Consider the following 12,129-nt stretch of genomic DNA (forward strand, 5'->3'; position numbering starts at 1 on the left):
TGTTTGCTATTTTTTTCAAATTTCAAATCATGTTTATTTTCGGCGACATTCTATAAATCTCCACCAGGTAACCATGTTATATGGCTTGAAGACGCTTAATTTCATTCAGACAGAAAATGCGAGGTTTTGCACCTTGGATTATGCAGCATAAAGACCTATCAACGACACAGATCTACTACCCTTGTAATTAAAAGTCAAAGCTTATCTGTCCAATTAGAAACGTTACTTTTACTTAGCAAATAGCTATACTAGCTATACTTTTTACTCATTTTGGTGAAACTAACCAGTTTTCTACTGTACTACGAAAAAGGTTTAGCTATCTGTCAAGGAGTAATCAAGAGAACCAAGGTTATAGCCGTAATCAAAATTGTTTGTTTGTTTGTTGGGGTTTAACGTCCGAGCAGCAATATTTCAGCTATATTCAGACGATGAAAATGAAATTGATGATAAAATGAAAATGAAATGATGATGAAACGAAAAAGTGATGGGACAAAAGGACAATGGGGTCGACAAATTTAGATTGCCACTGGAAATAGGGAGAGGTGGGTTAGGTCGGGCAATTTAGCTTCCTGTGGCGGAGCCCTATGGTTCCTACTCCGAGATAATACCACAGCAGGGTTCTTTAACGTGCGAGGAACGTGGCATCTTTCCTAACACGGTGCACCACTATGGTTTGCGTTCGGGTTTTCCGTATTATAGCCTGACAACCCCAGCATGTAACACACCAGAGGTACCCCATTCCACCACCTGGGGCACACATCCCAGTTGCTCTGTGGACAGAGCGCCATAGCCCCCGGCTAAGGTTCTGAGCACTATTTTGTGGCCTTTTACGACAAGCTTAGCGCTGCTGCAGGCCTATTCTTTTAACACCCGGACCTGCACGGGGCCCGTAATCAAAAGGATGTAATCCAGGGACAAAGACCAGACATGGAAAACAGACATACACAACAAAGAACATAAAGTAACTAAAATCATACATACAAAGTAACAAAAGCAATTGAGCAACTCGGACTCCACTAAAAACTGGGGCCCCGTGTAGGTCCGGGTGTTAAAAGAATAAGCCTGCAGCAGCGCTAAGCTTGTCGTATAAGGCGACTAAATAGTGCTCAGAAACCTAGCCGGGGGCTAGGCGCTCTGCCCACAGAGCAACTGGGATGTGTGCCCGAGGTGGTGGAATGAGGTACCCCTGGCGTGTTACATGCTGGGGTTGTCAGGCTATAATACGAAAAACCTGACCGCAAACCATAGTGGTGCACCGTGTTGGGAAAGATGCCATGTTCCTCGCACGTTAAAGAACCCTGCTGTGGTATTCGATAGGAGTAGGAACCTTTGCGCTCCGCCACAGGAGGCTAAATTGCCCGACCTTACCCATCCCCCCTTTTTCCAGTGGCAATGAAAATTTGTCGACCCTATTATCCTTGTGACCCATCCTTTCTTTTTATCATCCATTTCATGTTCATTGTCTGAATATAGCTGAAATATTGCTGCTCGGACGTTAAACCCCAACAAACAAACAAAACTAAAAACTGGGAGCATGGACCAGGTGCACCGGTAGGGTAAGCGTCCTCTGCTTTTCTCGAAACTCCCGCCGAGTTGCTCATAAAAAGTCAAGTCCGGAGTAGACAAACGAGGAAAGGTAAACTATGACCTGTTGAATAAATCAGTTTTCATGGTGCTGATGGATACATCAAGAAAAGGGACATTTATGGTTTCATTCCTTTCCAATAAGGGGCACACCGTGGCGAAAGGCGGGCATTCAACAAAGTAGTTGACAATGTATCTAATCTTTATGCAGCAAAATTATTTGTAGTTCAATTGGGTTCAAACGATCTAGGAACATCCAAAATCTCTGATTTGTACTTGGACATGGAAAAATAAAACTAAAATGCCCAAAGTCTAGGATAAGTTGGTCATAAATACTATTAATAAGGAGATATTGGCATGAAGCCGTTTTGAAATGGAAACGCGGTTGAATCTGCCAGAAAAAGATTAATATTAATGGTTAGAAATCTTGTTTTAAGTACCGATGGTTGTGTCATTAGACAGACAGATATAATGGTTTTAGATAAATCTTTGTTCAGATACGATGGTAGATATCTTTCAACTGCTGAGAATAGTATTTGTTTGAACAAGGAGGGCACTAAAGTATATATATCTGGATCTGTATGCGTGGTGGTGATCAGATTTGCTGATCATTTGGCAGAGTGGGGTAAAATCTTATCATTTAAACCAAAGATTTCTGTATTGAATATTTGACGGCGTATCTTTTTTTATCCGTTTTTGACTTAATTAAAATGTGGTATTGAGATTTATTATTTTGAACCTGGGAGATTATCCGCTTTTACTGTTACAGTAGGGCACAAACTTGCCATATTGACTTAATCGGCTGTTCGCCATATCATCTTGCAGTTAAAATTTGTTATGTGATTGGGGTAAACTTCCGTTTCAAAGGAAATGGCGTTCGGAATTAAAGAATCGGACATGGAACACGAAAGATACGGAATCGAAATTTATTTAGCACACACTAAATATATAATCAAGGTTAAACTTTATAATTTAAGATATCCTATGAACTGAAAACGATAATATTCGTAAAAAGAAAATTCCGTGACCATGACGTATGTTGTGTTGCAAAATTTGATTGGACAATGTAATATGAACAATAGGGATGGGCTCTGGGACAATGAGTGATGGATTGGGAAATCGACAATTTAGGTTGGTTGGGACGAAACCATAATCCGATAAATAATGTAATATAACTTGTATCATTCAGTTGATCCTCCAGCTCACCGTTGAGGATTTATCTCCTACTACTGTACAGAAAATTATCTTGTCAGCGAAAGAATAATTGTCACAGTTCTTGCATCCTTGGAAAATTTAATACGCTCTTCCCCATGTTTTATCATATCATAAATTTGACAATAGTATAATGGTCAACTAATGAGAGAGTAAAAGGGGGTAGTTCGGGTAAGTTATTAAAAACAAACATTACGAATAACACTAGCAACAGTAAAGAAAAACCCGTCGTTTAGAATGTATATATGTATCTTTTTTAGTAACACAAATTAAACAGGGTACTGATATAATCTTTTAAAGTTGTTTGTTTATGCATTTTAAAATTCTAATGACATGATGTCCAGTGACCATCACTTTTTCTGGTTTCATTGTGTTGGTCGGATATGTGAAATGCTGCTATCAGTGGTCTGAATATTGTTTTGAGGATATGTTGCATTCCTTTTCCGAAACGGGATTCCTTTAACTGATCGGTAGGCCTCCATGTCTTCTTTTTTCTTGCTAAGGTCATCAAACGTTCCTGCAATCACTGCAATTGGCATGGCTATGACTAAAAGCCCACACATCGTACACACAGCGCCAACAACTCTTCCTGTAACGCTAAGAGGGTAAACATCCCCATAACCTACCGTCGTCATAGTAACAACAGACCACCAAAATCCAACCAGCATATTCGGGAAGGTATCTGGTTGCCGTATCTCCGCAAAGAATATCAAATTAGCAAAAATCCAAGCAAACATGAGAAATGATATACAGAGTAATACTAGTTCCCTGATACTGGATCTAAAAGATAAAATAAGTATTTTTAAGCTGTTGTATTGTTTCGCGAAACGCAAAAATCGGCAAAGTCTCAGAACTGAAAAAACTTCACAAACACAGAAGAAGTACGCTAGATTGACGTTTGTAATAATATCAAACTTGCTGTACTCAGTTAGACAATGATGCGTCCACATACTGCATACGAGTATAACATCAAGGACGTTGAGCCAGTCCTTAATGAAAGCAATCAGCGATGGACAACTGAACACCCGAAGTGCAGTTTCTATTGTGAAAAATATATTGATAACTACATTTAACCAATAAATCCAGTCAGGTTCAGTTGATGTTATCCATCGAGTCTCTTTTAGGCTATCCAGATTGACCCATAAATCCAGGTTCACTGCCCGTGCTAAGGCCTGCAATGATGTGATGTTGGTGTTCGGTTCACGGAGGCTTGGATGTGTGGAGAAACAGGGTATTAAAGCAGAAATAAGGACAATCATGAGGTACAAGACACTGAATACCTACAATAACAAAGTAAGATCCTTAACCCTTTAGTGTCTAGCAATCACCTTAAAATTTTAAGAAATTTGCATATAAACACCTTCAATATTGTTAAAATATTTGTTTGAATTGTTTACCACTTTGGTGCCAATTGAGTATTTATTTGTTCACTTTTTCGGTGATGATCAAAATATACAAAATGTACCGTGCATTTTATTATTCATTGCCGTTTCAGTACCATCTATCTTAGCGACGATTCCCTTTCAGGTTCTAAGCTATTCGGAAGTCAAACTTACGTCAAATGGCCATATGATATATAACAGTTTCTGATATGACGTACTTCGAAGCTCATAGACCACAGCAATGGTAAAAAAAAGTATCAACACATGAACAGCATTTTGTGCGACCCACAGGCTGAGTCTATTAAAAAACATGAAGAAACTGGTCCTATTGGAATCAAAATCAAGGAATCTCCATGTTATCACTGTTTTACCACGGACCGTCTTTTCTGTTCAGGAGTTTTATGGTCGCCATCATGAATTTGTGGATCGTTATTGTATATCCATCCGCACCATGAAAACAAATTTATTCTACAGGTCATAGTTTTCTTTTCCTCGTTTGTCTACCCCGGATTTGACTTTTTATGAGCAACTCGGCGGGTGTTTCTAGAAAAAGCAGAGGACGCTTACCCTACCGGTGCACCTGGTCCATGCTCCCAGTTTTTAGTGGAGTCCGAGTTGCTCATTTGCTTTTATTACTTTGTATGTATGTTCCTTTATGTTCGTTGTTGTGTATGTCTGTTTTCCATGTCTGGTCTTTGTCCCTGGATTACATTCCTTTGATTACCGCTATAACCTTGGTTCCCTTGATTACTCTTTTATAATAATTAAATTCAATATTATAGACATTGTATGTGAAATAGTAACTATGTGATTTATAGCAAATACAAATTTACAGATGACATACCTTTGCGTATCTTGAGGAATTGGGTTCATCAAGAAAACGCCATAAATGATGACGTAATTTTTCAAAAAGTGATGACGTTTTATGTTGAATCGCATATGTCTCTGAGAAAATATCATTAAGCGTTTTAGCTATTTCTTTATTCTTCTCAAACTTTGCAATGGTGTCATAGCAACACTCAGAGAGACATGTTAAGGGTATTTTCCAGAATGCAAGTTCATTTTTCCAAATCCACGGACAAACATTATTATTTATGTGAATTGCATCATTTCTGTAAAAGTCCAATATCGTATTAAAAAATTCAGGATTTCTATCGAAGTAGAAACAGTTTTCTTTTGCATTATAACTACCCGATTCAGAGGTAAGAGCTCCTAGTAAAGTATCAGGATATTTCTTTAATGTAGACCATCGGGTAATAAAAGTCACTCCTCCGACATTAATATGAACCTTTTCCGTCATTTGCATCACTGAAATCAAAATAAATTATTGTAGTTCTTGTCGTACCCTCTATCGAAACAAATTGTCTTGTGTTAGAGAGCCAAGAAATAGATGTTATCATTTGTTGCTCAAAAAGTTTGTTGTAGCCTTAGTTACAATGTAATTTTCGAATTATTTTATTCACGTCTATTCTTATGATGTTATTTGCAGATCTTGTTTGTCTCAAAAGAGACTGTAAATGTAGACCACGCAGAGTCAGTGATATTGGAGATGCAGATAAAAATTATATAGAAAGTACTCTAGAATCCTAAATTAAGGGAGATGACGCTAAAATACAAGTGAAATTGGTGGATTTTCAACGTGGACCATCTCCTAAGAGCGGACAAATTGGAGTGAATAATTAAACGTATCATCATACAGGCCTGGAATGAATAATTATACATTTCATCATATATGCCTATAAAGCAACTTAATAGCAAAATTAAAAATATGTAGCGTATTTTTAGGTGTATTGCATTTTACAGAATTTGCATGATTTTTACAAAGACCGCTACTTAAGTCAATTATGGATGAACATTTTTAAAAACAATATGTTTCATTATCATTTCATGTTCATTTTATCATCCATTTCATGTTCATTTTATCATCCATTTCATGTTCATACCCCGTGCAGGTCCGGGTGTTAAAAGAATAGGCCTGCAGCAGCGCTAAGCTTGTCGTAAAAGGCGACTAAATAGTGCTCAGAACCCTAGCCAGGGGCTAGAGCGCTCTGCCCACAGAGCAACTGGGATGTGTGCCCCAAGTGGTCGAATGGGGTATCCCTGGCGTGTTACATGCTGGGGTTGTCAGGGTATAATATGGAAAACCTGACCGCAAACCATAGTGGTGCACCGTGTTAGGAAAGATGCCACGTTCCTCGCACGTTAAAGAACTCTACTGTGGTATTCTCTCGGAGTAGGAACCATAGGGCTCCGCCACAGGAGGCCAAATTGCCCGACCCTACCCACCTCTCCCTATTTCCAGTGGCAATCAAAATTTGTCGATCCTATTGTCCTTGTGTCCCATCCCTTTTCATTTCATCATCATTTCATGTTCATTTTATCATCACTTTCATGTTCATCGTCTGAATATAGCTGAAATATTGCTGCTCGGACGTTAAATCCCAACAAACAAACAAACAAATAAACAATCGCCTGAATATAACTGAAATACTGCTGATCAGGGGTTAAATCCCAACAATCAATCTATATAGGATAGTAATGTTTTCATGTTCCTCGACTGAATATAGCTGAAATATTGCTGCTCGGACGTTAAACCCCAACAAATAATCAATCTTTTCTTTCCGAGTCCTCTTTGAATCAAATGTAGTGCCCTATTACTGATTTCATATTGTTAATTTGAAAATGTATAACCAATTGCGTTATGCATGATAGTCGCAATAGTACTTGTTTTCCTAAGATGATGAATGCTTTTTTTATTATTCAATCCAATATTTTACATTTGAACTCAAACCAATCGATCGCAATACCCCCACCCCCCCCCCACCCCGTGCAGGTCCGGGTGATAAAAGAATAGGCCTGCAGCAGCGCTAAACTTGTTGTAAAAGGGCGACTAAATAGTGCTCAGAAACCTAGCCGGGGGCTAGGCGCTCTGCCCACAGAGCAACTGGGATGTGTGCCCCAGGTGATGGAATGGGGTACCCCTGGCGTGTTACATGCTGGGGTTGTCAGGCTATAATACGGAAAACCTGACCGCAAACCATAGTGGTGCACCGTGTTGGGAAAGATGCCACGTTCCTCGCACGTTAAAGAACCCTGCTGTGGTATTCGATAGGAGTAGGAACCTTTGCGCTCCGCCACAGGAGGCTAAATTGCCCGATCTTACCCATCCCCCCCTTTTTCCAGTGGCAATCAAAATTTGTCGACCCTATTATCCTTGTGACCCATCCTTTTTTTTTTCATTTCATGTTCATTATATCCATTTCATGTTCATTGTCTGAATATACATGAAATATTGCTGCTCGGACGTTAAACCCCAACAAACAAACAAACAAAGATCGCAATACCCTGTTCCTTTTGCCCGTTTTAGCATGGCCCATAAAAACCCTTAAATCCTACCCGGTACTGTTCCGACTATTTTCATGTCGTCACAAACGACGTTATTTTGTTTCCAATTACAAGGTTTGTTTCTTTTCGGGTTTATTATGTATTATTATGTATTTATTACTAGCGGTAAATGCAATAGCAGCTTTCTGACTTTATAAAACACATTTATATAGGCCTCTGGAACAGGGTTATGTTGCTACAAGATCGAAGTCAGCATTACAGAAGTTTTATGGGCGTCATCGTGAACTCGTTAATCGTTATAGTGTATCCATCTGCACCATGAAAACTGATTTATTCAACGAGTCATAGTTTTCCTTTCCTCGTTTTTCTACCGCCTTGACTTTTTATGAGCTACTCGGCGGGTGTTACTAGAAAAATAGACGCTTACCCTACCGGTGCATCTGGTCCATGCTCCTAGTTTTTAGTGGAGTCCGAGTTTCTCATTTGCTTTTGTTACTTTGTGTGTATGATTTTAGTTACTTTATGTTCTTTGTTGTGTATGTCTGTTTTCTATGTCTGGTCTTTGTCCCTGGATTACATTCTTTTGATTACCGCTATAACCTTGATTCCCTTACTTACTCTTATATACAAACGAGTTCAGTACGTACAAGATGCTTATTAGTGCATAGGGTCTGTAAGTCTCGTTCTAGTCTCACTTTCCTTACCGGAATTTCTGATGTAAAGCGTATTGTAATCGGAAGAGCCGTTTGCATTTTATTGTTTACTTCCGGAAAGGGATCTCGAAACGCTGTATTACAATTCAAAATCTTTAATTTTTGCTTTTTCTTCACACATTGATCATGCAGAAATAGTTATTTGTCATTTTTACGGGTATTTTTACACGAAAATGTTTTTTTTTTCTTTTTTTTTTTTGGTTTTGTTTTTGTTTTGTTTTTTTTATTTTTTGTTTTACATACTAAACACATTGCTCTGAAAATGATAAATCTCTATGCATAAAATGGTAGATTAGGACCAAACAATACTTATGAAAACACAGTTACATGACGAAACTTACAAACCCTATAACATATTCATATAAGTAAGCTTAAACGTTTTGCTCTCCTCATGATTCAGTCAAAACTAATAAATTTAATTTAGACAGAGTAGTGTGAGGACTCAAATAAGTCGACGTTATCAAGAATTATCACAAAAACTCATATGAATAGCATGTAGGAGGTACTCTAAAAAAATTTCGGTCAAACTTGCATACCTTCGTTGTCCATTATACTAATGTCCTTGTATACCATGCCAAAAATATGTATTCCTTTACTGTATGCCAGTATATTACAGTTATATAATACAGTTTCAGAAATTCACACACAAATAACTTTGATTATTCTGGTACGTATTGACATTTGATTTCTGATAGGACACAGATTTAAGAATCGAAACATTGGTTTTAATTGTAATTATTGATCGTTATTAAGTGATTTATTGTGACTGTAATACTATATATATACCTAAGGGAATAACAGTTTACTGTTCCCCATTAGCGTTTAAATCTAAGCTCATCAGAGGACTTTAAATGCATTTATAATAGATGTCAACACGGTATTTTTATAAAGGGTTTGTCTTTATATATGATAATGGCATTCTATTGAGAACTAAAGTAAAATTCACATATCGAGTGATAAAGACAAGTCTGCAAATACCATCAGTTCCCTGCTAATTAATGCATTTTCAAAAAGAGACAGATGAGTACTTCTCCGTCTAAGAATCAGGCAAACGTTATAAGTTGTGGCACATGTAGAAATAAAATTCAGATTGCATAGCATTATCCAGGTATGTATACTTCATAACCTTCAGAAATAACCATCATAGAGTGTTAGTAAAGTTTGTCTTTTTAAGATATTGACAGGTCAAATTTAGTTGAAATGCACTATTAAAAATTTTCTTGCACTTTTTGCCTATGTAAGCAGTCAAAAATATCTACGTCACAGATGTTTTAATACCTTTGAAGAAAAAATGATTGATTTAAGAAAAAATATGTACAACCCTTTGCCTGATTCTTACACAGAATGGTCCATAAGAAGCAAATATATGTTCTTTTTTATAATCTAAGTCTTTAGACTGCATAAGGAACCCGTGCAGGTCGGGGTGTCAAAAGAATAGGCCTGCAGCAGCGCTAAGCTTGTCGTAAAAGGCGACTGAATAGTGCTCAGAGACCTAGCCGGGGGCTAGGCGCTCTGCCCACAGAGCAACTGGGATGTGTGCCCCAGGTGGTGGAATGGGGTACCCCTGGTGTGTTACATGCTGGGGTTGTCAGGCTATAATACGGAAAACCTGACCGCAAACCATAGTGGTGCACCGTGTTGGGAAAGATGCCACGTACCTTGCACGTTAAAAAACCCTACCGTGGTATTCTCTCGGAGTAGGAACCATAGGGCTCCGCCACAGGAGGCTAAATTGCCCGACCCTACCCACCTCTCCCTATTTCCAGTGGCAATCAAAATTTGTCGATCCCATTATCCTTGTGTCCCACCCAATTTTTCATTTTATCATCATTTCATGTTCAATTTATCATCCACTTCATGTTGATCGTCTGAATATAGCTGAAATATTGCCGCTCAGACATTAAACCCAACAATCAATCAATCAATCGTAGACTGCATAAGGCATAATTCGATAACTGAATGATGCAACCCACATTAAGCTTTGTTTAAGATCACAATGGTCATAAATCTTTTATGTACGCATAAAATGAACATCGTTTAATCTGTTTTGACAGATATTTATTTAGTAGACACATATCAATGTATCAGGGTGTTCGTGTAGTCATAGCGGTTGTTTACTAAAATGAAAAAAAAACTGAGAATACATTAGTATTTGTTCTACTTCACACATTCTGTTTTGTTGTAGCTATAGTTTCCCGGAGTCCCACATCATACTAAAGACTTTTTATCAAATATCAAATATGACTTAAATCAAAGCGGCACTAGTGGTCAACAGGTCTTAACACATAGTTTTAAATGATCTTTTAAGTGTCTTTGAGTATTCGTTAAGTTACTTTATGTTATTTATTGTATGTTGGCTTTTTTTTTCTTGAGCTTGCCTTCGTCATCGGATTGTAAATACCTTGTTCTTTGCTTTTTTATGGAATGGAGTGTTTTTAGATTCAACATGCAGTGACTGAATGGAACAATTAAAAGGTCTAATTATAATAAAATTGAAAATTAGTAAAAGTTTCATAACGAAAAACGAACGATGCAAACCCTATTTTAAACTTCAAGGTTGAACACAGGTGCTCGAAAAGGAAAGAATAAGAAGTTAAAATTTATTTTTAAATTGAAAATCTTTGAACAAAATCGATTGCAATCGGGAAAATATTACATGTACCACCTGTAGTAGTATTGTTAATTAATTTTATGACTTTATATTCATATTATATCTTTTTTTTATGTAAGATTTTTTTTATATTTTTATTGTTTTTGTTTTGTTTATTTTGGATCAGTTCTTATTTGGATGTTAGTATGCCTTTATCAATTGATTTTAATTCTTGTTGCATGTTTTATCAAGTGAATATGACTAAGGACAAAATGGGTTGCAAGTATTCTTCCACTTTGCTTAGAAAAGATCTCGAACATTCATGCCAATGCTATTGTCAAGTTTGGTCAAATACAAAAGAGGAAAACGTAGACTGGCAGTGATTTTCTTGTGTGTTATTTTTTTTTAATGCAATTCTTATGTACTTAATTGCTCATTTCTTTACTGTAGTGATGAATATCTGCAGCAGAATTAATTTCAAAAACGCAAATTTGGTTACATACCCTAAATAAATTTCGAATGAACATAATATCCGAACTTAAGTAAAGTTCCAATATTTATGAGAGAAAACAAATGACTTACTGGTAAGAATTAAATCAGTTAAGTGTTTGATAGTGCCCTCAAACAACTTCTTTGTAACATAACTGTTTTGGTCTTCTACGCCTTTCTGAATAGTATTTAAATGCACTTTACAAAATACAAAAACTACAGACAAAAGAAAGATTAAATACGATGCCATGATATTTTCCTGTCCTGAATAATGCTGGCGCTCTTACAATTCTATGGAAGAATATGTGCAGAAAATGAAAATGAACCTAATGTACCAAACCTTGAATTTGCTTAATATAAATGAAATCAGATTCTTTATCTAATATATCTTTAACGTTATCAAATTTCGTAATTATAAAATTCCATCATGTATTGCTTAAGAGTTTGATAACATGCTTAACGATTTCGTTTAATGTATTTATTATTGTGCAATTGTTCTTTATTTTCTTTTTCTTTTTATTTGTGTGTCTGTGTGTGTGTTTTGTATTGATTTTTGTCATTTTCATGATGGGTTTTAAGAGTAATAAATGCGCTAAATACCGGTTACATCGTTTTATTTGGAAGCATTTCGAAAAAAAGTCTATTTTGTTACTTTATTGGATTAAGATGTATAAAGCACGTAATTATTCGTTATTTAAAATTCAAATATTCGGACAATTAATTGTAATATGGACGAAAGTTTTTTTTAAACTTTCCTTTTTCTTTCCACTTCGTGTTTGCCAAGAATTTTATCTATGTGTAGTTTTTTATTTCC

General features: G+C 36.7%; 1 protein-coding gene and 1 long non-coding RNA gene across 4 annotated transcripts; one reads left to right on the forward strand and one right to left on the reverse strand.

Annotated features, from left to right (window-relative positions):
- The first annotated feature begins 1,824 nt into the window (after nucleotides 1–1,824).
- LOC148606502 (uncharacterized) lies at nucleotides 1,825–6,015 on the forward strand. Its single transcript, XR_015915393.1, has 3 exons — nucleotides 1,825–2,209; nucleotides 3,921–4,089; nucleotides 5,668–6,015. It is a non-coding gene; the product is annotated as an uncharacterized LOC148606502 (long non-coding RNA).
- On the reverse strand, nucleotides 2,384–12,071 carry LOC148606503 (potassium voltage-gated channel protein Shaw-like). Of its 3 annotated transcripts, none has more exons than XM_088546384.1 (3): nucleotides 11,409–12,071; nucleotides 5,023–5,486; nucleotides 2,384–4,076 (listed from the first exon to the last, which is right to left on the reverse strand). In XM_088546384.1, the coding sequence occupies exons 1-3, from the start codon at nucleotides 11,563–11,565 to the stop codon at nucleotides 3,162–3,164; spliced, it is 1,536 nt and encodes a 511-aa protein (XP_088402510.1). In that variant the 5' UTR covers nucleotides 11,566–12,071; the 3' UTR covers nucleotides 2,384–3,161. The 3 variants fall into 3 exon arrangements, with proteins under 3 accessions (XP_088402510.1, XP_088402513.1, XP_088402511.1); XM_088546387.1 differs by having other exon boundaries at nucleotides 11,330–11,461; XM_088546385.1 differs by lacking the exon at nucleotides 11,409–12,071 and adding an exon at nucleotides 8,773–9,091 and having other exon boundaries at nucleotides 2,385–4,076.
- Nucleotides 12,072–12,129: the final 58 nt, after the last annotated feature.

The sequence above is a fragment of the Perna viridis genome, chromosome 9 (assembly GCF_037379345.1).
Source record: "Perna viridis isolate PV_CMFRI_1.1 ecotype Kerala chromosome 9, ASM3737934v1, whole genome shotgun sequence".
NCBI lineage: Eukaryota > Metazoa > Mollusca > Bivalvia > Mytilida > Mytilidae > Perna > Perna viridis.

Coding starts and splice junctions, on each gene's coding strand:
- LOC148606503 (XM_088546384.1), bottom strand. CDS start 11,565: ATGGCATCGTATTTAATCTTTCTTTTGTCTGTAGTTTTTGTATTTTGT. Junction 5,487..11,408: donor AACTGATTTAATTCTTACCA/GTAAGTCATTTG, acceptor TTTTGATTTCAG/TGATGCAAATGACGGAAAAG. Junction 4,077..5,022: donor ATTCCTCAAGATACGCAAAG/GTATGTCATCTG, acceptor TTGTTATTGTAG/GTATTCAGTGTCTTGTACCT.